Raw genomic sequence first — 27,422 nt, 5'->3', positions numbered from 1 at the left:
ACGTAACCTTCGATGTGTTCCAAAGCATCTCTCTGACTTGGCCCATTGTGCTGTGGAGGAACGGTGAATAGTGTTCTCCAGCATGGGGGAACAATATGTGATTGTTCCCCCGCTGTGGTGAAGAAGCTGTAGGTTACTCTCTGTACCATCGCCAAAGCGCCTGAGAAGGAGATGTACCGCAAAATCTCTGTCTGCTAACCAGCAATTCTTGAAGGTTTAGAGCTCTGCAGTGCTGTTTTCGTGTAGCTGTCGGAGCTGGTGGGAGGGGGGCACTCACCCTTTTTTTTTTTTTTTTTGTGAGCGTGTGTGTGTGTGCGTGTGTGTGTGTGTGGAGAGAAGCTTTTGTTTCAGTGGAGCATTTTTCTGTTTTTTTTTTTTATATGTCATCATTCAAATGTATTGACAGCCCCCAGGAAAAAAAAAACAAAAAACAGTTCATACCGAGGTGTGGAGTTGGATTTCAGAAGAAAAAGACCTGAAGTGTGATTTGTTAGTATGTCATTTAAGTCCCTCAAGGAGTTTGGTGTTTCTGCTGAACGGCTGGGCTCAATTTGTAAGAGATGGATGACTCGCGTCCAAAGGTCTGTGTGCAAAAATTGTTCTTAAGTTAGTGTATCTCTTTGTCAGTTTTGCTTTTACAATGTTGTTTTTAAGAATTGTGGGGCTGTGTGGGTGCCAGACTCTTTAGCTTTTCGGTGTTGCACTTGGCCTTTCTTGATCATCTGTGGTAGTATAGTGTGTATTGGGAGTGATGCTTTATGCTTAACATGATTTCCACGCCTTAACAACTAGTGGATGGCTATAGCCCCGGCATCATTCCTAGTTTCCAGCCGCTCTGCTGCAACATCTGTCAGGAAATGTTTCTGAGCTTGACTTTGTGTGTGTGTGTGTGAGTGAGTGAGACAAAGGTGCTTGAAGTCGCAGGTACACTGGTGAGTATTGATTCTCTGTCCTTAAGGCTTGCCTCAAAGTAAAATGGCACGATTTAGTATTTCACTCATCTCCATCATTGCTCTGCTACTCCCGACCACCCGGATTGATACTCGATATGTTGTTGACTATACAATTCAGAGTTGTTAGACCATCCATTATGGCAAACAATATATTGTTTCAGCATCTCTACACATGTTAAATAGTCTCACTGCAAAGGCTTTAATGACATTTTTAAACCATTTGACTCCTTGATAGTTTGATATATTTTCAATTTCCTATCAAAGCACGTTGCTTTTTCATAATGGATCTTACAGACACAAAGTCTAGCCTATTTGATGAATAACAATTTAGCCTTGTTTTCGATTTATTAGTTTCACACATACACTCTGTGTCTACGGTGACAATGACCAATCAGTCATTCTCCCAATGCACTGATTAGTTTAGCAAACAAGCCAACAAGAGTCACAAGTGGAAACTGTCAAAAATAACAGAAGTTTTATCAACTATGTGAAAGTATTCAGGCATTAAAAAGGATCATATGCTGCTTTATTTATTTATCTCTATTTTCTCTGCTTAAAATCATGTCATTCTTTTAATTGCTAAAATCCAAAACCTTGCTGTTTTAATTATTTTTACCGTCTGTTGCCTGAAGGATCATATTTTGTTTAAAACAGCTCTTCAGAATATATTTTGCAGTCTTGATGTAGCCGTTTTAAGTATTTGACTGTGGCAGGAACAATACAGTTTAGTTTAGTTATTAATTATTAAAGCAAAACTACACATTTGACAAAAGTAATAGCTAAACTAGAGCAGATAAAATGAAAAGACAGAACCATAAATGTTTGCAAGTTTATTGTTTTTAATAACCTGGAAAATAATGTTTTTTTCTGCCTTCAGACAAAGTACTCTGGAGTAAAACTAGTTTAGCATGTTTTTGTAACCACTGGGCTTTTCTTTGGTGTTTTTACCCTCTGACAGACCTGTGTCACTTACGCAGCGTTTCCCCTGTATTCTTTTGCCGCTGCAGAATTATGGATGCTGCTGCTAAAATTTCACTCAATCATTAATGTCAACGGGCTGCTATTGATTTTCACTCGCTCACTGTGCGAGCACGATAACACCCTACGTTATCGTGGAATTGTATGAGTCATCCTCCCTCTCCTCATTTTCAAAGGACATCTACGAGAAAGGTGCTATTATCTTATGTTCCATTAAGGAATAGGGCAGTGCGTAATGTCTGTGGTTGAGTGAGAGAGAGCGGCAAAAAAGTGACAGTGAATGCAAGCGGAGCAGAGGAAAAGGTCAACAGTAAGTTGTCAATCTGGCAGTAAATGTATAGGCTACAGTGTAAATGGACTGTACTTGTATAGCGCCTTTCTACTCTTCCGACCACTCAAAGCGCTTTTACACTACGAATCACATTCACCCATTCACACACATTCATACGCTGGGTACAGGGGCTACCATGCAAGGTCCCAACTTGCCCATCAGAGGAAATGTAATCATTCACAGCAATTCGGGGTTAAGTATCTTGCCCAAGGACACATTGACATGCGGACCGGAGGAGCCGGGAATCAAACCGCCGATCTTCCGATTAGTGGACAACCCGCTCTACCTCCTGCGCCACAGCCGCGTGTCATTTAATAAATGCTGCAGCTTCTCAACTGCTGGAAAAATTAAGGGGATTAGCCCCGACTGTAGCGACAATGGGTTAGCCTAGCCTGACTAGGCTCACTTCAAGTGGACTGACCTTTTAAGGTGGACCAGCTATTCTCATTTTAGTGTCAATGTCAGCCGCTCCTACTGTAAACAGAACAGAGAAAAGTCTGGCTGTTTAGTCTCTCCTAAGTTTGGCTAAACACCCCCCAAATTCATTTTTCAGATGCACTGGAACTCGCTGCAGCGTTACTGTGACCGATATCATCTAAAATAGGAGAAATTGAAGAATATCTTTTGTTGTAGCTGACCATTTTCCCTTAAAAAGGAGTGCCCAAGGCAGCCTGTGTGACTTTAAGGATTGCATTAGATTTTAACATCAGCATGGAGGAAATGGATGCACACGAGGAGATGCAGCGCCTGTCTGTAAGATGTCAAAAACACTGCATTCCTACAGTTTAATGGCATTCATTCTAACCCAACAAATACTATATTCAAGCGTATTAGTTGTGCTCCCTGAATGTTACCACACATCCTTTTTCATTCCTCCACGGCTGAAGCCCGACATGAAACCAAACCTTTGTTTGGTCAAGCACATGATTTTGGTTACTGTAAATTGTGTGTGTCATTACAACTTTTTCTCATTTCAGAGGCTGCCTTTTAGTCATGTGATAGACATTTTAATAACTCAACTGTTCTAAGAGTCTGAAATGAATAATCGGACCTATACCAATCATTTGTTTCTCAGAAACCATGTAGCTGACCTTTTTTTGATATCAAAGTGTTGAATCATCTGTCACCTTGTAGTCCCACTCTCAGTGAACTCCAGTGAACTTAATGTAAAGGTGACCACCGATTCGAACTTAAAGCAGCCACAATCAATATTTTTTTAATACCAATGCATCAAGTTACACTGTGTAATGTGAGAGGTGTCACAAGTAGTGATGAACCCACAGAGAATTATCACCCGACTCTGCAGCTCCCCCTGGCTTTACAAAGTTTTGTGACAAGCTTCAGTTCATTGATTTAGCTGCCCAGTCCACATCTTCACTGTTCTGGTTCACTCTCACCGCTCTCGTAGCGTCGTTTTTGGCCACAGCAGCCAGCTGTTGTCAGCAAAAAAAGCTCTAAAAACCCACTGAACTACCTGCTCAGCACAAAACGGCAAATGGACACAGTAAGCAACTAGTCTGTGGACATAATCGAGGATTTAGCAGCTAAAGAGACAAATATTTCCCTCAGAATTTGTTAGAGACCAAAAACGGCGTTAAAAGACAGTGAATATTGGACTTGCATTCACCAGGGGGGGGCAGAAACAAGACTCTAAATAATGTTACATCACTGCTGGATGTGTAAATAAGGAACCATTTGCTAACAAGTTTGCTTAAAATATTTACACTCAAATGTTTCTGCTGTTCCCAAACGGCCAAACGGTTATTTCAGCTTTAAGGAATGAGTTTTGTTTACTCTCTAGTATACTAACTACGGGTCTTTTTGTTTTAGCAACGGCAACGGCAGCAAGATGAACGGGTCGCTGGAGCACTTGGACCAGCCAGACCCAGACTCCATCAAGATGTTTGTGGGACAGATCCCGCGCTCCTGGTCAGAAACAGAACTTAAAGAGCTTTTTGAGCCTTTCGGAGCTGTGCACCAGATCAACATCCTCCGCGATCGCACCCAGAATCCCCCTCAGAGCAAAGGTATGATCATGGCCCGAAATTATGATTGTTTGATTTATGATGCCACCGAGACTGTTGAATGCTAGACTCTTTGAAAATTTTTCTAGCTATTTAAATATTAAAAAAAAATAAAAATAGTTGATTCAGTTAAATGACGCAGAATGCAATAATTTATCATAAGATTTACTGGATACACTAACAAATCTCTACAGTTAGTTGCTTTTTATTTTTTCCCATTATAAAATGAATACTTAAGGTTTTTTGCCTCATGATATGTGAGCAATTTAGATTTTTTTTAATGAGTAACCATATACCAATATTACCAATTAAATAATAAAAACAGATTTTTAGTTCTAGTGGTAATAAAGTAGGACATCTAAATATTGGTTGGTTTGTGTCATACGGCCACTGTTGTCTTCTGCCTGTATTTGATTGGCTTTTGGTGGTCAATCAGAATACATAAAACCCTCTTATTGCCACGTCATCCACTGTTGCATTTCAGGACAATCCCTTTAGGCGGTGCATGTATTGCTTGTTTGCACATGCCATGCAGCTGTGTTTGTGCTTCCACATGAGATGATTCAATAGTCTTTTGTTTCAGGGTGAAAAAATAACACCTTTTCATAACCCTGCATTATAGATTTTTTTTTTCCTTTTTTTTTTTTTTTTTTTTTTTTTTGCTATGCTGGTTTTAAAAGCAGCATATATGGAGGAAGTGTCACTCAACTGCAATTTTCCATTAAGACACATCCATCGATGCACTCACCTTAAAAAGAAATGATGCTCGAGTTGAGCGTTTCAGTTTAGGTTGCAATTAGAGGAGACGGTGAAGTGGAAGCCTGCCCTCTGCAGAGAGCTGCAAAGTGCCGCTAGAAGTGCTCAGTCTCCCGTAACTAACTACAGGTGAATAAAGTAAACAACAGTTTCCCTGATGTAACTGTCCTGCGTTTACGACATCACCCAAATTTCAATTCCCTTGATGCTTGGGTGACTCACTATGGTCAAAGGCACTAATCCACTCTTGGGTTTTTATTGTGGTGAGACCATATTTGGAGTTTAAATGGAGAGGGGTTTTTTTTTTTTTGTTACCAGCAATTTAACAGCCCCAACACATTCAGCCGGATTAAGCCGTCTGGAGCCGCTTGGCTGTCATTAGAGGTCTCCGGACAACCATAGCCCGTAGATTTTGTGGTGTGTCCCAAATCATTGGCACTGTTCGGCCCTTATCAGCCACTCTTCCACTGATTGAGTCCGTGGAATCAGTGGTGGAGGCAGTCTGTGAGTGTTTGCCCGACTGGCTGTTCAGCTTAGTGAATCAGTGATGTCACACATTTAGCACAGTTTATCCTTATTTTTTTTTTGCCTTTCAAACAAAACAAAAAAAAAGACAATGCCACTACTTTGGAGATGGACAATCTTTCTGTCTTTCTGGTATTTTCCGTCTTCCTTTCCATCGCTTTTCTAGCATCTATTCAAATATCAGTTATGTAACAGTAATTTACAACAACAGGATGACGTGTTGTCTTGAAGCATTCAGAGATTTTTGTCTCAATCATAGCTGTTGCCTTTTTAACCTGATACTGGTATAATTTAACATTTAGTCAAAAAGAACCACTAGTGTGTTGAGGCCCTACCAGCAACACAAGGGTGCTGCTGATGGTGTGTGTGTCTGTGTGTGTGTGTGTGTGTGTGTTTATATATAAATATACAGCCAACACTGTGCGGTTCATTGGGAGGCTGGAGAGTTCAAAGCCCCCTTTTTTAGCAGAGCCCTTCCCTGTTCTATGCAGAGTGTCAGCTGTGATGGCCTATTGACATGTTAATGCAATGTTAATGTATTCTAATAGATAATCTGGCCTGATCACAGCGGTCTTTGGCTCACCCAGTCTGTGTGAGGTGAATTTGTTTCAGCAGCACCTCCACGCCCATCAATTTCATCACCGTCCTCCTTTCCCAGTAGTCATACCCTTACTGGGAGAAGTGTGGGCAGTTTTATCAAAGCTCAGCCCGCCTGATGTTATTAGGCTTATGTTTATTAGCCTAGCAGATAATAAACCCTTCACTCCCTTCTTATGTCATCAATCTTCCTTTTGTTTGATTTGTCCGTCGAAATTGCTGTAATCCAACTTTCATTTTGGTTGTTTACTTTGCCACAGCGCTATTGAAGAGCCATCAGATTTGCAGTGTTTTTTAGGTCACGTCGACTGCAGGTCATGAAAAAATCATCTGATAACTATCACGCCTCTCTGGATGGTTTATTTAGCTCCAGTAAATCGGAGGCAGGGCTCAGCAGCAGAGTAAGAGAGAGCTCAGCTGGTTGTGAGAGAGAGAGAGAAGAGAGAGAAGAGAGCAGCTCGATGCATATTAGAGTTCAACAGCCCTCCCCGCGGCCTGGGAGCTCCAGTAACAGCATAATACACACTATGTAGGTCAGAGACGCTGCAGTGCTCCACTTCCCTAGCCCAGTGAAACTGACAGGCTGGAACGCCACTGGCGGTCTGCTGGGACGAGAGGATGAGAGGCTTTTTTTTTTTCCTCCCCCGCTCTTCTTTTCTTCATACCCCTCCCCCACCACCTCCCTCCCCATGATTCCTCTTCCTTGCTCTCACTTCTGCTCCCTCTTGTCTTTGTGCCATTTTTAATGCCTCCTGTCCGTACATTTGTTTGTGATTGGATTCTTATGTAATACAACACCACTCACTCGGATGTGTTGATGTGTTAGTACTGTGCCTTGGCATGCCCGTACTGTGTTGACCTGTGGGCTGTGCATCAGTGCTTCCTGACAGCTATCTAACCCTGTGGTCATCTCTATGGCCATGTCACACAACAGCCTTCAACTATCTCATTGCTCCAGTGTCCTCCCTGCAAGCTCCGACATGAGCTGTGTGGCGCTAAGAATATCCTGTCACATGTTTCTAACATGTGATATGCAGAGAAAATGCTTTCATCCATTTAGCCTCTCATCTGTTCTGCAGCAGTTCTGGTGTTAAATTTACTGTCTGTATGCTGTGTTGTTGTTTTTTTTGTTTTTTTTTTTAATGCTGTTTTGTCTTCTCCCCCACCCCCCCCCCCACCCATTGTTTGTCCCTGTTTTTCTCTCTCTGCAGGATGCTGTTTTGTAACTTTTTATACAAGAAAAGCTGCACTGGAGGCCCAGAATGCACTGCACAACATAAAGACCTTAAGTGGGGTGAGTAAGCACAGTATGGGCTGCTTTTAGCTGCTTGAGCCCCTCTACATCCCTGTGAGCTGTGCACTGGCCGATAATGAGCTCTCGGCTCACTGAACGCCTGTCTTGCCTGAGAAGTATCTTGGCCGCCCCCATGTATAGGATGAATATCATGTCATATTTCGAAACTGGGAAAAAAAAAAAGCTTTGAAATCTAATAAAAAAGGTTTTGCAAGATTGAAACTAAGTTTTGAAGGATTGTATAATGTTTTGATAGGCTGAAAAAAAACATTCAAATCTCTGCGAACATAATCTTTGTATTTGAGTTTTCCTTCTTCACAACTGCAACACTCTTTACAGTGTTTCACCAACACAGAGTTTCAGATTTGTCACTGTTGTCCTCGTGTATTCATTTGTTTTCCAGGTTTGAAACCTCATAAATGATGATCTGAAGACTGGTGCACATATGTTGTTGGAAAGGGGGGGGGGTTGAAATATTGAAACTTACTTGAAAGGGTGAATCTTTATTTTGAAACTTTTGCAGATGTTCATTTACAGTTTCATTGCAGACTGTTCTTTCAGAGCTGAGTGTACAACACCAACTTTTCAGAGATCTGCCCACACAGTTACAAGCTTGCGAGTCATGTGATTTCTGGCAGCGTTGTCTCACAGCTCTGGTTTGAAACAGTTTGGGGGAAAAAAAATAAAAAACGGGATCCTGGAGGCAGTGGCATTTGCTCTTAACCTGTTGTTTGCTCTCTGTTGAAGTACAGTTCAATCACATGTCGTATTTACAAGGTTAGGTGGGATTGACAGACTACTCCGCCAATGACTGACGTGCACGGGATACGTGAACAGGTTGCACGGTTTTCTGTGCTGTCTGGCTGTCCCCAAGCAGTACCTGTGGCAGGCAGGGGGTACATCCCAAGTCCCTTATTTGATCTTTCCTCAATCCTTGCTTGAACTGGAAGTCATTCTGGTCCGCAATTTTGCAGGCCGTCCCAAAGCTCTTATTTCTGCTCTAAAGAACAAGAGAGCGGCTGACACACCCCCTTATTGGAAAGCAGTTATTGATTGGACGGTGCAGCTGATCGGACTGATCTAATACACCGCAACATCACTGAGTGGAGACAGATTACAGAGTAAACTCAAGTGTATCACTCACTATATCTATATTTTATCAGTTAGGCGAACATACCATTACACTATTCTATGTATCTTAAAGAAAACTGAGACTATACTGTACATGCCCGTAGACACACCTGGCAGAGATGTGCATTCTACTGAGTGCACTCTTCCAGTTAGTATTAGGACAGTGCACATGCATGCAGACACAAACTCCATCAAGTCGCTGCAGCTGTTAAAGCCAACTGACAGCTGATCCAGCTGTGATCAGTTGCCGCCATCATCAAAAATGGATGTCGCTTCACATGACGCTTCAGCCAGACAGCACAGAGAACTGTGCATCCTGTTTGCGTATCCTATGCACATCAGTCTTTGGCGGAGCAGTCTGTCAATGCCACCTAACCCAGTAAATACTACATGCGATTAGACCAGGCGGCAACCTCTGGGGCTGAAAAAGCCAAAGTGCCAAGAACTGCAGTTCCTCGAATAGCCGGTTGAGGCTAACTCCAAGAGCAAGTCAATCCCCATAGACCTCCCATGTTAAAATGCCCAGCTTTACAGCAGAAATAAACATGTTCACAACCTGTTGCAGCTAGGTGACAACTGTACAGAGGGTGTATTTTTATATAACTCACCCATTTTTAAATTTTAATAAGGCTCAAAGTTATGCATAATTAAGGGCGTGGCCGCTTTGAGTGACAGGTGGGTACTGTCACAGGCAAGTCCCTACCGTGGCGACAACATTGGTTAGGTAACGTAACCCCAGATTCACAGAGTATAGGAGTAGCCGTTGCTGTTTCAGTGTGTTTTCAGTTCATGAAAGTTAATTGTAACATTTTATTCGCCTAATAAAGTCAATTTGTTCAAATGGTTTTAAGCCTGTTTTTGCTAGCAAAAATTAGCATTAGCATGATCACAGTTAACCATAGACTGTAAATGGACCATGCTAACCAAGCTAGCAGCTAGCATTAGAGTCACTTCTGGCTCCAAAAATCCAAACTCCAGGCTTCAAAACAGGAGTCCACAAACCAATGAGTGATGTCAAGGTAGTTACGTCTATTTTTTACAGTCTGTTGATTGGACTGAACGTCAGCAGAGAGCAAACAATAAAATAAGAGCAAATGCCTCTGCCTCCAAGATCCCAGCTTTTTGTTTTTTTGGTTGTTTTTTTTTCCTCAGACCGTCTGTTTCAGAGTTTCAGAGTTTCAAACCAGAACTGCGAGACAACGCTGCCAGAAATCACGTGACACACAAGCTTGCAACTGTGTGGGCAGATCTGTGAAAAATGGGTGTTGTAAACTCAGCTCTTTAAAAACGGTTTCAAAATGAAGATGAAACTCAAGTTTCAAAACTTTTTTCCCCAACATTTGCACACCAGTTTTCAGATCACCATTTACAAGGTTTCAAGCCTGGAAAACAAACTGATACACCAGGGGAACAATGACAAATCTGAAACTCTGTTTTGGTGAAACACTGGAGTACTGCAGCTGCGAAGAAGGAAAAGTCAAATACAAAATAATGTTAGCAGAGATTTGAATGTTTTTTTTCCAGCCTATCAAAACATTATACAAGCCTTCAAAACTTAGTTTCAATCTTGCAAAACCTTTTTTATTAGATTTCAAGCTTTCAAACACTGAGTTTCAACCTTTCAAAGCTTTTTTTTTTTTCAGTTTTGAAATAAATGATATTCATCCCATACCTACGCACTAACACTGCACTGAGGACTGCCCTGAATCTCAACACATTGAATTGATAAACCTGCTGACCCAACACACACATGTAGGTATCAGGTAGAGTGTGCTTGACCAGGCAGCAGGTTATTCACTGATGCAAAGGACCCGATCGCCACAAAGTGGAACAAATTATTAATGCTTGTCTTCATGAATCATTGATGCACATCTACATTTTTTTTCCCCAAAGTTAAAGGTATAAAAGTAGGTGAGTTGAAGTCTTTTTTTAACAATGAAGCCTGTTAAGATGGAGTTTGGTGTCTTAATTCCTCACCTGTTTAACCTAGACACATTAAAAATAAGTGCAATTGCTTGTTAAACCTCTACAAATCTGCCTATACACCATTCTGAATTACTCCCTCTCCAATCAATAAAATCTATACCAAACAACTCCAGTCGTCGATTGAATCAATAGCCCAGTCTATTGGAAAAGGAGTCGCTGTCAGTGAGATTACAGGTAAATATTGAACTGTGATGATAAATGAGTGTAGCAGGCTGCATGTACGGGTCTAGCTCTCTTCACCGGACGACTCGCTCAGCTCGACATTTCAAATAAAGTGTTCTCTCGAGTCCCAGTCCTCGATCATACTGTTACCGGCTCTGACTGCAGGTGACTGAGTTTGCTTTTCGTGACAGTGGAAAAGCTTGTTTCCCTGTTCCTGTTTTCTCTGCCTTCTGTGCCTCGCTCTCCTTGGTCAGTGACGCTAGCCAGTACCCATACTGAGCAGGCCATCTGTCTGCTTCTCTTTAGTGCTTGTCAAAAACAAACCCACCACTTTTCATAAGAACAAGCTGCTCAGGCATCTCGTGGATAGATTTATTTCTTCTCTTTCGCGTCACATGGTAGGTAAATGTGCTAAAAATGATTCACTTGAAGTTCTGTGAGTCGCCATGGACAAAAGTATCTATTACCTGGCATGAAATCACAGATTTCAAAGCAGTTGTTCTGCATCCACTTGCTCACATAATGAGCACAGCTTGAGAGAGAGTGTAGTGTTCAGAGATGTTATTCGCAGCTCAGATTTGCCACACCTTGTTCTCATTGTATGTTATATAATACACAGGCGTTATGGGAAAGTATTTTCTCAAAATGTCTTATTAAAACTCGCTATACATTTCAAAGCAATACAGAATTGACTTGCTTGTCCAACCATCTCTGCAAAATTGTTCCAAGGATGATGAGGGATGTTGACAGGAGGAATCAATAAGTTCAATCACAAGTCTACAGCAAGAAGTGAAATTGGATACTGGAGAATTTGATCCTCTCTTTCAGCTCATAGACACTTCCTCTTGAATCTGGCAGTGGTGAGGGATGATGGTTTTAGAGTGAGAGAGCAAAACAAGAGTTGCAGAGAAATGCTTGAAGGTGGGGGGACGAGTGTAAAGATATGAGAGATAACGAGGCCAAGTCCCTACATAGTTTATAACTGTGACAGGTGCGATGTTAACAGATACTCTTTTCTTTTTTTCTTTTTTTTTCTTTTTCTCAGATGCATCATCCTATCCAGATGAAACCCGCTGACAGTGAGAAAACAAGTGGTAAGTGGCTTCATCTGGGAGGCAGGGTGACATTAACCAAAGGATGGGAGGGTACAATGTTGACGTCTGTTGAGGAGAATTCTTGAAAGTGCAAGATTTTGCCAAATGACAAATGGGGTGTGAGGTTTTTTGAAGAAGGTGGGGTTTTGTTTCCATTTAATGCCAAAGTGAAAGCCTATGAAGGACTTAGTTCAGGGAATGTGCAGCAATATACAATTTCTATATAGTGTCAGGAGTTAGGAGGATTAAGGGCTTTAAAAAGCGACAAGGGGGAAGAGCAGAGCAGGTACAGGATCTGGAGGATAGCAGAAAAGAGTGATTTAGTCATCCATCTAGAAAACTAGACACTGAGGAAAACAAGCTGCAAGTTGCACAGAAATGTACAAGAGGCTGGCACCTTGAGTGAGGAGGCAGAAAATGTGGCAGTGTGACAAGGAGAGAGCTTGAACAAGAAGAAGAGAGATGCAAGATTTAGTGCCTGATGTAACTGGTGCTTTCATAGCTCAATAATTGTTTAGGTTTAACTGAATAGCCGTTCTCTTTTCATCCTTCTGCAGCGGTAGAAGACAGAAAACTCTTCATTGGAATGGTTTCAAAGAAATACGGCGAGAACGAGGTCAGAATGATGTTCTCGTCTTTCGGACAGATCGAAGAATGCCGAATTCTCCGGGGACCAGATGGTCAGAGCAGAGGTAGGTGTGCTTTCAGCGTAGGCACAGTGTTCTTGTCCGCAGAGCCGCCACCTCCAGTGTAGCCGAGTACATATTCTCATCAAGTATTTATACAAGCCCCTCCCCGCTTCTTCATTTCAACCCCCAAATCAAGTGCTATTCACCTCCAGTGGCACCCATTCCATCCCCATAGTCTATCCTCCCGTCACTGTGACACTCAGCCTCCACATCGCACATTGAAGGGCCACTGCACTCGCTGTCCGGCACAATGGCCCGTTGCCTTGGCAACCGCTGGCTGCTGGTGTTCGTGGGCTCAGCTGGCAGGCGGCTCAGCTCGGCTCAGCTCCTCCTTTACCGCCTCCTTCATCACACTCTACAAAGGCTGGAATTAGCCTGTCGTCGCATCTCCTACATAGATGTCTGCTGCATAAAACCTCAGATATCAAGCAGCACGGGGCTCGTGTGTTGATGTATACAAAAAGACCTTATAGCAGAGAGCTTGGCAATGAATTTCAGCTGTTTTTCTACTAAATGTATGTAATAAAACTGCAATTTGAAATGGACCTTAATATACCCTTCAATGGTTGCAGCTCTTATATATATTTTAGTAAATCAAAGCCTTTCAGTGTATATTTATGTGTGCATTATATGTGTATATAATCACGTTGACTGTTTCACCATGACACCACATAGTCAAGCCTCTCTGGGTGGCAATTTAATCCGTCGATCACTGTGCTCATGTGACACGTGTTACTGTTCTCCTTGTTGTGTTCTTTCTCTGTGTGCTAACCAGTGAGGGTGGTTCTGTGTGCTTGGGAGTTGCCATTCTTTGTACTGTAATGTGTTTTTTTGGGGTTCATAACGAGTTGTCCAAACCTTTTGTCTTGTTTTGTTTCTTCTTGTCCCTCCCTCCCTCCTCCCCCCCCCTCCTATTGTTCCCCCCCTACAGGCTGTGCGTTTGTCACATTTGCTACCAGGGCAATGGCACAGAATGCAATCAAAACCATGCATCACTCTCAGACTATGGAGGTACTGTACCCCTTAGCACCTATTTCTCATCCCCCTCCTTTTCCCCCCCTCATACATTTTGCTGCCCCCTTGTGTTGGAAAAATGAAGAACCTGTCCAAGCAGATGGCGTCCATTCATCACAGAACACACAGTCATTTCCAAAACCACTCTTGCTAATTACAAAATTACATTGTCGTCTGCAAAATAATTGAATAAAACTTGAAACATTGCCTCTCACGTAGCTGCTGAATCCAGAGCTAACAGGGCATGAGCAGAATAGCTGTCATCTCCAATTTTGAGTTGAGCTAAATGACTCTCATTTATTGATTCTGATAATATTTTAGAGGCTAGCTTTCACAGTCTGCCATTATCAATCCATATTTTGGAACACAGGGAAAAGAGCCCACACCATTAAATATAGGTTAACAAAGAATTAACCTAGACTAGAGCAAATACCCTATTAGATTTCTTCAAAAACTGGGTCCATGTCCTCATGTAGCCAAAGGAATCTTTGTGGAAGTGGAGCAGCAATAATTTGACAGCTAGCAGGTCAGAGGCTCCCCAGTGAAGCATCAGACCAAGTCTAATTAGGAGCCCAACCAAACATAACACCAGATTAAAAGCAGGCCCCAGTGGTGGTGCCACCTATTTCCCCCCATATCATGACCTCCCATTTCCCAGCTGCCATGGGAGGTGCTGCTGGTGCAGAAGCCATTTTCCCTGTCCAGCCTGGTCCCTGTCTGGCTCTCAACTCTCAAAATACTTTGCACCGCATGCCTTGTGTCCATGCGTCTGTCTGAACAGTATGTGACTGTCTGTTTGCGAGATTGTGTGTATTGTAATGCATTTTTATCGTTAATGTCTGCTGACATATCCTCGTTTGGATGTCTCTTTTTTTAAGTGTTGTCTCCATCTGTTGTCTGCTTGTCTGTGGACTCGATTCAGATCCTCAGAGTGCTAAAAAGATTCACTGTCTGCAGCATTGTCCTGTGCCCCTTTTGGAATGTGGCCTGGCTCAGCTATGCATGGCAGATGTCCTCTGTGTGTTAGCTTTGATATGAATGCAACAGGCATAAAACTGTCTTGAGGCATAGAGGATAACCCCCTCCCCTCCTTTTTTTTGAAAAATTCCTCAAAACAAGTGTGTCCTTGCATTGGTAAATAAACTGTGGATTCTTCTGTGTGCTTCTGAACCAGTTTAACGTCCTTTACCTCTCCATTGCTTCAGGGCTGCTCCTCACCTTTAGTGGTGAAGTTTGCCGACACACAGAGAGATAAGGAGCAGCGGCGCCTGCAGCAGCAGCTGGTACAGCAGATTCAGCAGCTCAACAGCGCCTCCACCTGGGGAAACCTCGCCGGCCTGGGGACCCTCACACCGCAGTACCTGGCTGTAAGTGTTAACCAAACACGCAACCCTGTTGAGCTGCACAATTACTCGTGTATTGTGAAATGGCACCGCTCCAGTTTCGGGAAAAAAAATATGGCGAAGTAAATCAAATAGTGCTCTCTGAACTGTTCATAATGGGTTATGTCAGAGTTTAGATTGGCACACAAAACTGCAGGTTGGCATTTAGACCTCACACCTGTCTGTGCACCGAAGCTTATTTAAGGCGCCTCACGAGCAGCTACACATGAAGAGGATTTTTTTTTTTTTTAAAAGCATGCTATTTGAGATATTTCTGGGAGGCATACTACCTTTTGTAAATTGTAACTTTTAAATAAATCTTTTGAGTCTGAGAGCAGAGAGATTTTGATAAAACTTAATTTTTTGATAAAACTTAATTTTTTAGGATGTAGTTCGTTGTGGTGTTAAGTTGGTGGTTTTAGTGTAAGGTGTTTAGGTTGGTTTATACGCTGACCGCACAGTTTCAACACAAACTGATCAGAAGCATCACAAAGGAAGTGTTTCTCTCGGTGATTATTATATTGCATTTGGTCATATTTGTTGGTTGTTGTCTCTTTTTGTTCACCTGCTGTTATTTTTAAACTGATTTCTCTGGATGGAAATCCAGCAGCCATTTTGTCTACAGTATACACAACCTCAAAGGCCTCAACCATTTCAAAACAGTAGCAACTGTAAATAAGCAAAATATAAGCTAATTACAGGAATAATAACACCTCATACACAGGGTGCAAAATTAACTTTTTTGTCCACTGGCCAAATGGCTAGTGAATGTTCAAATTTTACCAGCCACTCAATAGATTACCATTGGTTTTTTTTGTTTTTTTTTTGTTTTTTTGGCTGGTGAATGAAGCAAATCTATCAGCCACTTGCATATTTTACCAGCATGTGGCTGGTGCTAATTTTGTGCCCTGGTCATACAGTTTGATGGCGCATAATGCCGATAAATGAAAGGTTACTGTATAATTTGAGATCTGGCACAGTATTCGGACCTGATTTGTAAATTATTCTCTTAAACTCAGAATAGGAGCATCTTGTCTCTCTGTTTATGCTCTGGCTGAAGGACACTGGCGCGTGACTAGCATGTGACAACTGTGATAATCTGAACCAATGAGCATGTGACTTCAACATGGACGTAACATGAACAGCTGAGCTGTTTGTGTTTCTGGCAAGAAAACAAGAGATCTTTAGGCTATCGCTGACAGTTTAATTGGTGACAGGCAAAAACTGATTTTATAAGTTAAAATATCTCATAAATTTTGTCATTTAATATTTATAAAGAAATCATGATAATAAAATGCCAGGGGTTTTTGTATAAACTTTCAACCTGAAGTTGTCGCTGTCAACAATAAAGGCAGTTTTCTCATTAATCAGATAAACAAATAAAAATAATTAAGAATCAAATATGAGAAGATGACTGTATGAAAGCCAAGATTACAGCATCCAATAATTGTCCTTTGCCTGCCGGACACTTGGAGTAAAATAGCAATTGTAGAAATTGTTCTCAAATTTACTGAGACAAGTGTGATTATACTAAGCAAGAAAACATTTACGATCATAAAGGACTTAATTGTGCATTCGCTGTTTGCTCCTTGAATACAGTTTTTCTTTCTTTGTCCTCAACAGTTGCTCCAGCAGGCGACATCCACCAGTAACCAGAGCAGTTTCAATGGTATTCAGAGGCTAGGAGGTAAGCTCATCCTTTCACAAGTCAGGATCACTATCCTGATGTCATCCTCTGCAAATAAACAAGCTGACACTTCTCATGTCACAGATCTTGTGACTCACTTCTCTACGCCCACATGGTTTTATTACAGTAAATCACATAACTCATTCGGATTAGTAGCACATTAATAATCAGACCTGCTATCCTCGGCCTGTGCAGGCTACTCGAAGATAAAAACAAAACACATTACCATGACTTGGATCTGGAAAACGATGTTTTATCACTTAGAGAAACAGCACACATGTGCAGCTTTATAACTACAGTGTAGCTGTCATATTTTTTTATGTTGGAAAAATAATTTCAGGTCTAATACTTGGATTTCTTTTAATATTATCAGGCCAAAGAGACTTTCCTCTGCTCAGTTGTTTACTCCACAATATGTCAGAAAGATGTTTCTCTGCAAGTACATGAGCATGAATTTGTAATTCTTGAATCTGATAATAACCTCTGATGTGTCTTTCTTCTCTCTGGAGGTGTGAATCCTCTCCAGCTGCAGAACCTGGCCACGTTAGCCGCTGCTGCTGCTGCAGCCCAGAGTTCTGGCAGCCCGACCTCCACCACCCTGTCTACAAACAGCGGAGCCCTGGGAACTCTGGGCAGTCCAGGTAATTTTAGCACCAACATGAGCTCTGCAGCGTGATGCAAATTCATAGTATGAGCATACACGTACACTTTTAAGCACCCAAATCCCATGGCAGCGTTGACGATCATTACTAGCTATGAATGTGTGTTTTTGTTTTTGATGTCCTCGCTGAGGGTTGACCTTATTTGGTCTTAACTGCCAATTTCACCTGCCTGTCATCTTTATTTAAATGTTACATGCGAATATAAACCAAGTCTAAATAAAAACTCCTCACCCGTTGAGATATAAATGTCCACAGCTAGCCCTCCTGCTGCTATGATAGTACCTACCAACTGCTCTGCAAACCTCCCTGATCCGCTATTTGCCTAACGACCCTCAGCTATTCCTCATTTATTTTATGGGAGTTAATCATCCACATATAAAATTTTATGAGAGCCTCCATTTCCCTTTTAATCTGTGTAAATATACATTGGCTCCATCTGTCTGAGTTTAGTATATTGCTGCTGCGATAATGACCCCTCCTCGTTAAGATTTTTAACTGCCCCCTCAATGCTATGTCATCCTCTCATAACCATAACGGTGTGTGGCAAAGATGGCAGACGTTTAGAGCAATAGAGGTGTTTCAAACATTAGCAAATCACCCCTGTGGTAACCCATATGTCCTTTTTTTTTTTTTTTTTTTTTATTTAATGTTCGTCTCAACAGCCGGTTCAACAGCAGGGTCTAGTGCTGCCATGAGCACCTTGGCATCTCTGGGCACCCTGCAGGGTCTCACTGGGAACTCTATGGGTCTCAACAACCTCAACGCTCTCACCAGCAGCGTCAGTGGTAAGAAAGTCCCTCCAAATAACTAAAAGTAAACACACTTCACCTGCACACTGTTGTTAACAGTGTACAGTTTCTCTCTGGGGCTGTGTAAGGTATGTAATGATAGGCTAGGGATGTATTCGGACAGATGACAGCACTGTGTAGAAAAATGCAGGTCATCTGGCAAAAGTGAAATCTCGCTCAGTTTTTGGAGGCAAGGTGCTGTGTTGGCCAAATATGCTTATATGCATATGCAAGAGTGCGTTACTGGTAGATTACTTTGTAACATAAATGTTGTCACCAAAAAAAACTGAGTTGTAAAATCCTTTCATGGGACTATAAACTACTGTGCAGTGTTTTTATGTGTGATAAATCTTTATACTCATGCATCTACAGCTCAGACCTGCTGTCCTTGATCATATTTCACTATCTGACCAGTACATGAGACAACATGCCCCCCCACAGCACAGCTTCTTGCGTTGTTTCAACGGCAGGCTGAACGCCCAGTAATGCGTTAACAACTTGTCAAGCAGAGGGCTGTGTTACTGTGAATTTTTGAGTTTGTTTTTCTGCCCCCTGCTGGTCAACTTTACCTAATGCAGCTGTAAACGCTTGACACATCTTTCTCAAAGTGTTTGAGTGTAAAACACATGAATTTGATTGTGTTAAAGGTATGGGGGCCATGAATGGAGGCCTCGGAGCCTCCATGGCCAACGGGTCAGCAGCCAGTTCCATGGACGCTCTGACTCAGGCCTACTCAGGGATGCAGCAGTACACAGCCTCAGCCCTGCCCTCCCTCTATGGCCAATCTCTCCTGCAGCAGAGCATCGCAGGCAGCCAGAAGGAAGGTGAGCACCAACGCATGCTGACATCACACCTCCACATTTCTGTCCTCACTTGGTTTCTTGTCTCATTTCATGAAAATATTTTCAGGTGTTTTTCTAAATGAGTACGTATCTAACTTAAGTTTCCGCTGTATTTACCAAATGGAGTAGGGCCAGAGGGTGCCAACTTGTTCATCTACCACCTGCCCCAGGAGTTTGGGGACCAGGATCTTCTGCAGATGTTCATGCCTTTTGGAAACGTGGTCTCTGCCAAAGTCTTCATTGACAAACAGACCAATCTGAGCAAGTGCTTTGGTAAGTGTTGTCTGCTCTGGAACCTAAATGCCTCTTAATGGTAACGGATATACCTTGCCAGTCTGGTACTTTGTGTTCAGGATATTAGGTTGTCATGGTGCCATCTGTGTTTCTCTTCTGTCTGTGTGTTGATAAATGAACACAGTGGAGTTAAAGGAATAGTCCTCTAGAATAGTAATGACACCTCAGAAAAAGCTCATTAATTAATATGTTGTATATTGTATGTTAAATCCATACAAAAACCAAAATGTAAAAACAACCATGTATAATAATGTGCTTTTGTCACCGTAAGGTTGCCAGGCAACCAGTGAATATTCCAGGAAGTTGTTGTGCTCATCCAACACAAACACCCCTACATAAAACTACAAATGTGACGTTTTTACACTCAGGTTTTTGTTCAGTTTATATCCTCTGCACCATGTCTTAGTTGTAGGTGAAGTATCAGCCTTTATAAAGTGTAATAACCTCATATAGAAACATGTGAAGGGAGTCATTTTTATGGTTATATAACATTGATTGGTTTAATATTTTCAATGTAGCTTTAATGACAGAAAATGTAATTTAATACTGCTCAAGTGTTAAATAATGGCATGTATAATGACACAAATACTCTCACTTTAAGTGGATTATTATTTTGGTGTCTCTTGATTGACATTGTTTTCATCACTGTTCAGTTATCAATTTTTTTTAAATTAATATTTGGCTTAGTATTTTTACTTGAACGTCATTAACCAGGTTTTCAAAATATTCCTGGATTTAATGTTCACTATAAAAATCAATAATTAGGAAGACACAGTTCCTCTTGTCTTGAGATTAGCACTATGTAACACAGAAATGACAGAATGATCTTATCAATAGATACAATTTCTGAAATAGTGCAATCTGCATACTTAAATGTAACTTAAATTATATTCAACAAATGTCAGTCTGTAGGGTTAATTGCGACATCAGCTCTGTGCATTTATGAGAGAAAATTGAATAATTCTCTCGTCTAGACCAAAAAAATCAATAACCTTTTTTTACTCTGAGGACATAAAGTATTCTGTCCGGACAATGCCTCCCTGTAAAGACAGATATAAAAACGGAAATCAGCTCTGAGCAATGTAGAGAGAGAGGGAGAGAGAGAGAGAGAGAGCTCCATTTCATTCTTTCTGGCCTCAACAGATGGTCAAAGATCAGGTATTGCATATTGAATTCATAGAACCATAGTTACATATATTACTGTTATTGGGAGCTGTAATTTGAATAGATAAAGAGATTAAGAGCATGTGATTGACATTAGTTGGGCTGAATAGGAGTTGTTTTCAGGCCAAAATAGGGTCTTTAAATGTATCCTCTACCTTTTTTTCCTCTCAGGGTTCGTCAGCTATGACAATCCTGTGTCTGCACAAGCTGCCATCCAGGCCATGAACGGTTTCCAGATTGGAATGAAGAGGCTGAAGGTTCAGCTGAAGCGCTCCAAGAACGACAGCAAACCCTACTGATCCTAGCCCCGGGGCCTTCCCCCCTCCCCAGCTCTAATGCTAGCACTGCTAGGGTAAGTTCACCCTCCAGCCAAGGTCACCACAGCAGAGACTCAGTGGGGCAGGGGGAAAGGAGCCCACAACAGGAGGGAGACTCACCCTATTCCTAAAAAAAAAAAAAAAAAAAAAAAAAAAAATGGTTGCAATGATCTTTCCACATTCTACTGTATTTCATTCCTGCGGTTTTATCATGTAATTTGAGTCGAATTAAATATTTTAATGTATGATTATTTATGACTATCACTGGAGTCAGTGTTCGCTGGAGGTATTTTGTGTCACTGTAATTAGTGGAGAGCATCAGGTGTGTTTCCATGCCATCTCATTGCCTTCAGGTCAAGCTAGACAGGTTGACTAAGGATCAGTTGTGTTGAAAGGGCTGAAGCCAGGCCACGTGCAGCAGTCCCCGAGCTTCAACCCACGTTCTGCTTTTCACATGTAGTCTGTCTCGTTCGTTTTGTCGTTCTTAATGTGAAAATCTTTTTTGCACTCTTCAGTCTTTTGCTCTCCCTATCTCTCTCTGTCTCTCTCTCCCACTCTCTCACTCTCTCTCTCTCTCTCTCTTCCTCTGTCTCCCACTCTCTCTCTCTCCCCCTCCTCCTCTCTGTCGTCTCTCGTTATGTAAGCCATGTTGAGCTAGGCTACCTCTCTCTTTCTCTATTAACAACCTCTTCCAGTCATTCCATCCATCCTCCAAGTCTCCCATAAAGGGACTGGCTCTAGATGGATCTCTTTGGGTGCCAAGTATACAGTTTGTGCATGTCGGATTCTCTGTCATATGTCCTGGTGGTGTCACTTCCTTAAATCTGTGTATTGTTTTGTGTGTCAGGAGGAGTGAGGGGGGGGGAAATGTTTACCGCACTGTCCTTACTGTATGTGGTGATTGGCATTGTTTTTGTTGGTTTTGTGCCTCATGGCTAAACGATTCTTGTGCTGTGCCCCTAACTTTCTCTTCTCTCCTCTTTGTCTTCTCTCTCTCTGTCTCTCTCTCTCTTCCTTTTGTGTTTTTGTTCCTTTTTTAGAACAAATCTCCATGCCTGTTTGCTCATCATTAGCCTAGCATGTCTTCATGATGTTGAAAGCCAAGCCAAACTCCTGGCCTCATCATCCCACCATTGTCTGTGATGTCTCTCTAAGCTCGCCTGACCAATACCTGGCCACCCACTGACCCTTGACCTTAGCTCAACCTGATTTTTCTGCATGTATGTTCATTTTTTTTTTGTTTTTGTTTTTTCTGTATAGAAATGTGACAGGTGGGAGAGAGGTCAAGCAAATTAATGTGAAAACGTACCTACGTTCAATTCATTTAAGAGACCTTTTTTTTTTTGTTTGTTTTTTTGCGATTGTTTTTCTCCTTGCGAATGTTTTAAAAAAAAAAAAAAAACCTGTGGGATTTCTTATTTTAAATTTTTGCTTTTTTTTCATGTTGCTTTCTTTTTACCTCTCTCAGTAAAGTTCACTTGAAAGTTGAATACAGGGATCGGCACACAGCTGTGCTATTTGGTGCCATTAGCAATATGTTGGCTTCTTAAAAAAAAAAAAAAACATGCTTACAGACCACTTTCCAACACTTTTGAAAGTCTGACCAGTAAAACCCCTCTCAGTGCTCTGTAACGATCTCTACATTTTGCGGGCAGTGTGAAAATTTTCACCTAGGCTATTTAAAACTATATTTTGTGTTCATTTACAAAAATATCCAGTGTATTTACCTTTTTTTGAACTATTGATGGCACAATAAAAGGTACATTTGCTCTGTTTAGAGAAATGACTACCTACATGAGTCAACTTTTTTAGAACTGATTCACAAATAGACAATCTGTGGTTTAAATGCACACTTAGATTACCTATATTTTATACCATTGAATCTATAGAAGTTTAACTAACAGAACCCAGGCAAAAACTTTGGGTTTTTTGTAGATTATGTTGTAATGTCATCTGTGTCGGGGGGGTCTTCAGTGTATTGCATTTTTAAAGAGGACTAAAAATCAGTTTGATCAGCGTGACCTTTTGAGGGTCATTTCTAGTAAATTAAAAACTCACTTTAAGTCAAAAATTTCTCTGCATTAATTGTGATTTCAAGTTCTGGGGGGAAAAAAAGTACTATCTTTTTTTTTTTCCTTTTTTTTTTTTTAAGGTTCACATTTTGAGTATGTAGGCAAATTTTTTTTTTCCTACGTTTATAGAAAAAAGTTAAATTTAATGTTTAACTTCCATGGTACGTCTTGTTGACTTTCTGTGAATTGCTCATTAATAATTTAATTAATGGATGTTTCACTTTTGTTTAGTTTGGATGCCTCATGTTGAAAGATAATTATTTACAATGTCTGTTAATCATACAGATGCCAGACAATGTCTTTTTTTTTTTTTTTTTTTTTTATTGTTAAAGTGCCCATGTGTCAAACTCAGTGTTTTGAATTTACACAGCATTCTTTCCTGTAATATTACCTACTTTTCTTTACACACACTCACACACATACACACACCACGACACACAAAACACTTTTCTGTGGTTGCAAATGTGGGAGCCCCTGAAGAAGAGATCACTTGGACACACCACACGATCCGTGGGTCTCTGCACATTTTATAGACGCTCACACACGCGCTTCTTTTATTTTTTTGCTGATTATTCTTTTTAAGTGACTTCCTGTCGCACACGATGCACAGCACATTACTACTATTAAACCCACCACAATAGTGTTGGTTTACAAATACATTCCATTTTTTCAGCACAAAGTTTACACTTTTTTATCAGGGTGGTATTTTGTCTATTGTACTACAAGTTGTTGAGACAACCCTGGTAAAATAACCACTTCACCCCCCCAAAGAAGGGTTCCCTAAAACTGCGTACCTGATGGCGCTATTAAGTTGTCAACTCAGGGTTTTCTTTTTTTGTGTGTGTGAATCTACATCACACAAGATTACGACACAAAAAAAATGCACAATTTTTCACCATTTGACCTTTCAGTTTGGATTATATTTTTTCTTTTCTTCAAAATGCATTAATATATCCCAAAAAAAGAGAGAGAGAAAGCTACCAAATTTGAAACAGTGCTGGAAGAAGTGTTGTAGTTTTGTAAGGAAACGTTAAGCACAATTGTGGGAGCTAATCACTTTTGCAGAATGTTGTGTGTGTGATTATATTCCAGGATTTTCAAGGTTCCACCAGTTTCACTTTTTAATATGGGCATGTGCTTTTTACAGTGTGTTTTTTCTATCCAAATGCAATACAATATTCAAAGTGCCATATACGTCTAGAAACTGCCTACACATCCTTATTAGGCCTTGGTTAGAGATTGCTGCAGTTCGCCTTTTTTGTCTATTTACGCCAGTGTCATGAAAAGCTATTGTCACCTGCTCATGTCCCCTCCCTTCTCCTCCTCCTCCTCCTCCCCCCTCCCCCACTCTGTGTGTTGAGTTATTGGTAAATGTGTATTGTGATGTACTCAATTTGAACAGTTGGTTAAAAAAATGTAGATAAACAATAAACTTCCCTATACATTTGAAGGTTAAACCTCTTTCTTAGTGTGAACACATGTTCTGTAACACTTTGTGTGTGCAGGACAAACGATCGATCCGATGTGTTAGGGAATTTTTATTGAGTTTAATAAAGTCAAGAACAAGCTAAAACTTCAGTTTAAAAAAAAAAAAGAAAAAAAAAAGGCGACTTGGGTGCCATTTAAGTGATACGATTGTGTGTCAAACACTGAAATGATTGCAGGTCTTTGGCGACATGCAGTGTATGGTGAAGTGTTACTGTGAATGAATAAAATAAAAAGCACAATGTACAGCCCACAGCGGTCCCAACAGAAACTTGACTCACTTCAGGGGCTTCCATCACAAATCCCATTCAGCTCTAACAATCACTTTCTTTCTTTCTGTTGTTTTCATATTCTGAAGTGCTTTTTTTTTTTGTTTTTGTTTTTGACAGTGTGGTAGCTTTGCATCTCTAGATATTGTCTTGATCCAAAAGAAAAGAAGAAAAAAATAATCTTTTCCTGTGTTATTTTCTTGTCTGATAATCGGTAGGACTTTGTTCATGTTCCACCAATAATTTAATAGATGTTTTGTCTTGTCTTGATGAAAGCCAAAGTGGGTGCATCTTGATGTGATCTGTATACATACAGTAGTTTTTCTGTTCAGTCAGTATCAATTTTTTGAAACTGGGTGGGATTTGAAAAAGTTAAAAAAAAAAAAAAAAAAAAAAAAAAATGACATACACAGGCTTTCCAATTTCTACAACTGGTTGTTCATATGTATTTTGTACCAGTGAAGCTTTTTATATTGGAAATTAAAGAAAAAAAATCTATATTGGAAAAAAATTGTCTGGCCTCTCAATGTGGCCTCCCCTTGACCAGGTCTTGAGTTTGGCCTCTTGGTGGTGTCAAGCAATTTTTTTTTTTTTTTTTTTTTTTTTTAAGTTTTTGTCTCTAAAAGATGCCAGATTTTGACTTTACGTGGATCTCTGCGTGTTCCTCACTTCCTTAATCAGTTTCAGTTTTGGGGGGGTTGGGATCCTCTAAATCGTGGTAAGTTTCATGTTAGTATTTGTGCTGTCCACATAGTTTAATGGTCATCAGGATTTCGACAACTTGTGTGGAAAATTGTCTTAGTTGAAGAGTTAACTATCTGTTTAGTTTGAGCCTTGCTTTTACCTGTGTAGAGTTTTCTGTTTTTTCCCATGGCGGAGTGTGTAGCCGAAAGACTCTGTGTTCTTTTTTGGTCAATGTTTGTTCATGTGTGGTGTGTTTCTTTGCCTCTGTCTCCAAATTAAACCATTTCCCCTAATATGAACTGTGTCTTTGTGTGTTGTGCTTGTCCAGTGTTGTAAAGACATTTACAAACCACCCCTCCCTCCCCCAGTGTGTCATGTCTCGCTAACTTGTTTCTCTTCGTTGTGCTTCTCTTTGCTTAATTCTTAGTGTAAGCATCCAGATGTGTGATGGGCTGGGGGTTATTGTGAGTGAATATTGTGGGTTTCAATGATCAAAAGCTATAATACACCTAAACTGGGTGTCTTATATGTTTGCAAGGCTGCATACTAGGTCTGTAGTTTTCACAGCTTCAGTTTAGACTCTAGTAATGGTGAAATGACTAATCGATTAGTTGATCGCCTGAAAATTGGTCAACAATTTTGATCGCTTGTTGGTGTTATAAGAGCAAAAATGATAAGTTGATTATCAGAAAATTAATATGCAACTATTTTGTTAATTATTTTAAATCATTTTTAAAGCAAAAATGTCAAAAAATTCAACTGTTCCAGCTTCTCAAATGTGAGAATTTGATGTTACTTTCGGTCTTCCATTATATGAAACCAAATATCTTTGGGTTTTGGAAGATTTTAATTTGGTCTCTGGGAAACTATGAAGGGGGAGCATATTACTATTCTCTGACATTTTATAAACCAAGTGATTAATCTATAGTAACTGTTGTAGGCCTAAAGGCTATGAGTCACTTATTAGACAAAAATGCCAAACACTTGTTGGTTCCAGCTTCTCAAGTGTGAGGATTTGCTTTTCCCCTTGGTTTTATATCATTGTGTATTAAGGACGTTTCTGTTATGGAGTGTTTAACTAACAAAACAAGCAATTTGAAGATGTCCCCTGCAGCTCCTGGAAAATGTCAGGAGCTTTTTTTCACTATTTTAAGAAAAAAAGAATATAAATGTCAGATTACCAACAACATAAATATGTGTTTGTTGCAGCCATACTCCATAGAAAGCAGAAAATCTACGTTATTCAAATGTTCAGTCATTTACTTCAATACATCAGCTGTTGCTGCATGCTAGTGATACACAAATTTGGTGGCCCATGTGATTCTGTGACCTGCAGTGTTGGTCAGGTTTAGGCATGTGGATTGAGATGGTTAGGGTAAGAATATCAGAGCAGGTTGCAGAATCTGATGGGTCACCAATTACCGTGTAACACCAGCAGCACAGTTTCAGGAGAGACTGGTTTATGTAAACACCATTTAAAATAAGATAATTTATGTGACCTTTAGACCTCTGAGGAAGATTTTCACCTAATTTCCCCATTTATCTATTTGACACTCAAACTAATTTGGTTTGGTTTTTCACACCACCTTGACTTATACTGGGGTCAATAATGATGAAAACAGTTGTTAAAGCAGCAGAATCACTAAATCAGGAGAGGATTAAACCCAAACCCAGATTCTTTTACACTTTTTACATCATCAATCTTCAATGTTATATGTGATCTTGAAGTTATTATGAAATGAAAGTGTTTATATTTTATTATTCACTTGCCTCAGCTACTTCAGACCTTCATTTCCCAGAGTGTCCTTCTACAACCTGTAGTGAATGGGTTTTTATCAGTTGTAGGTAGAGACAATGACAGCTCTAGCAGAACTGTAATAACATTGTAAAACAACATAGTAACAGCAGGAGAGTGAATTATCTTTTTATTAGGACACAGAGAGCCTCTCCAAGGCGAAACATGTTCTGCAGCTGCCTCGCATCATGGTCCAGTGACATGTGATGTGGTGTAGGTGGAGAAACTGGCATCGCTGCCTCTTTAACTACAGTTTCCCTTCAATTGTTGTATCGGAGAAAAATAGTAACTTTAGATGAAGAAATCCAAGCTTTTTAATTCTAAAGAAGTCTCATAAAAACCAACGTCTGCTGATGAGTGTCCTGCTTTCATACATGATGGGCAAAGCAGAAAAAGTACCAACAAAACGGATCCAGAGGTGGCAGCCAGCCAGCACATGAAAAACAT

At 40.6% G+C, this 27,422-nt stretch overlaps 1 protein-coding gene across 5 annotated transcripts in view; it reads left to right on the top strand.

Moving 5' to 3' along the window:
* LOC137183272 (CUGBP Elav-like family member 2) overlaps window positions 1–25,479 on the top strand; it is a 34,383-nt gene extending 8,904 nt beyond the window's left edge. For 3 of the 5 annotated variants that reach the window (XM_067590191.1, XM_067590195.1, XM_067590196.1), the window contains exons 2-14: window positions 4,093–4,289; window positions 7,376–7,458; window positions 11,783–11,831; window positions 12,389–12,523; window positions 13,452–13,531; window positions 14,740–14,901; window positions 16,540–16,603; window positions 17,113–17,244; window positions 17,928–18,050; window positions 18,701–18,877; window positions 19,022–19,168; window positions 20,525–20,705; window positions 21,711–25,479. In XM_067590191.1, the coding sequence (XP_067446292.1) occupies window positions 4,093–4,289; window positions 7,376–7,458; window positions 11,783–11,831; window positions 12,389–12,523; window positions 13,452–13,531; window positions 14,740–14,901; window positions 16,540–16,603; window positions 17,113–17,244; window positions 17,928–18,050; window positions 18,701–18,877; window positions 19,022–19,168; window positions 20,525–20,652 (1,477 nt within the window). In that variant the 3' untranslated portion in view covers window positions 20,653–20,705; window positions 21,711–25,479. Of the gene's footprint in view, window positions 1–4,092; window positions 4,290–7,375; window positions 7,459–11,782; window positions 11,832–12,388; window positions 12,524–13,451; window positions 13,532–14,739; window positions 14,902–16,539; window positions 16,604–17,112; window positions 17,245–17,927; window positions 18,051–18,700; window positions 18,878–19,021; window positions 19,169–20,524 lie in introns of all 5 variants that reach the window. The other 2 variants (XM_067590194.1, XM_067590192.1) reach the window with 2 other exon arrangements.
* The last annotated feature ends 1,943 nt before the right edge of the window (window positions 25,480–27,422 follow it).

The sequence above is a fragment of the Thunnus thynnus genome, chromosome 5, assembly GCF_963924715.1.
Source record: "Thunnus thynnus chromosome 5, fThuThy2.1, whole genome shotgun sequence".
In the NCBI taxonomy this organism is placed as follows: Eukaryota; Metazoa; Chordata; class Actinopteri; order Scombriformes; family Scombridae; genus Thunnus; species Thunnus thynnus.
This window is presented reverse-complemented; position numbering and strand designations above follow the sequence as displayed.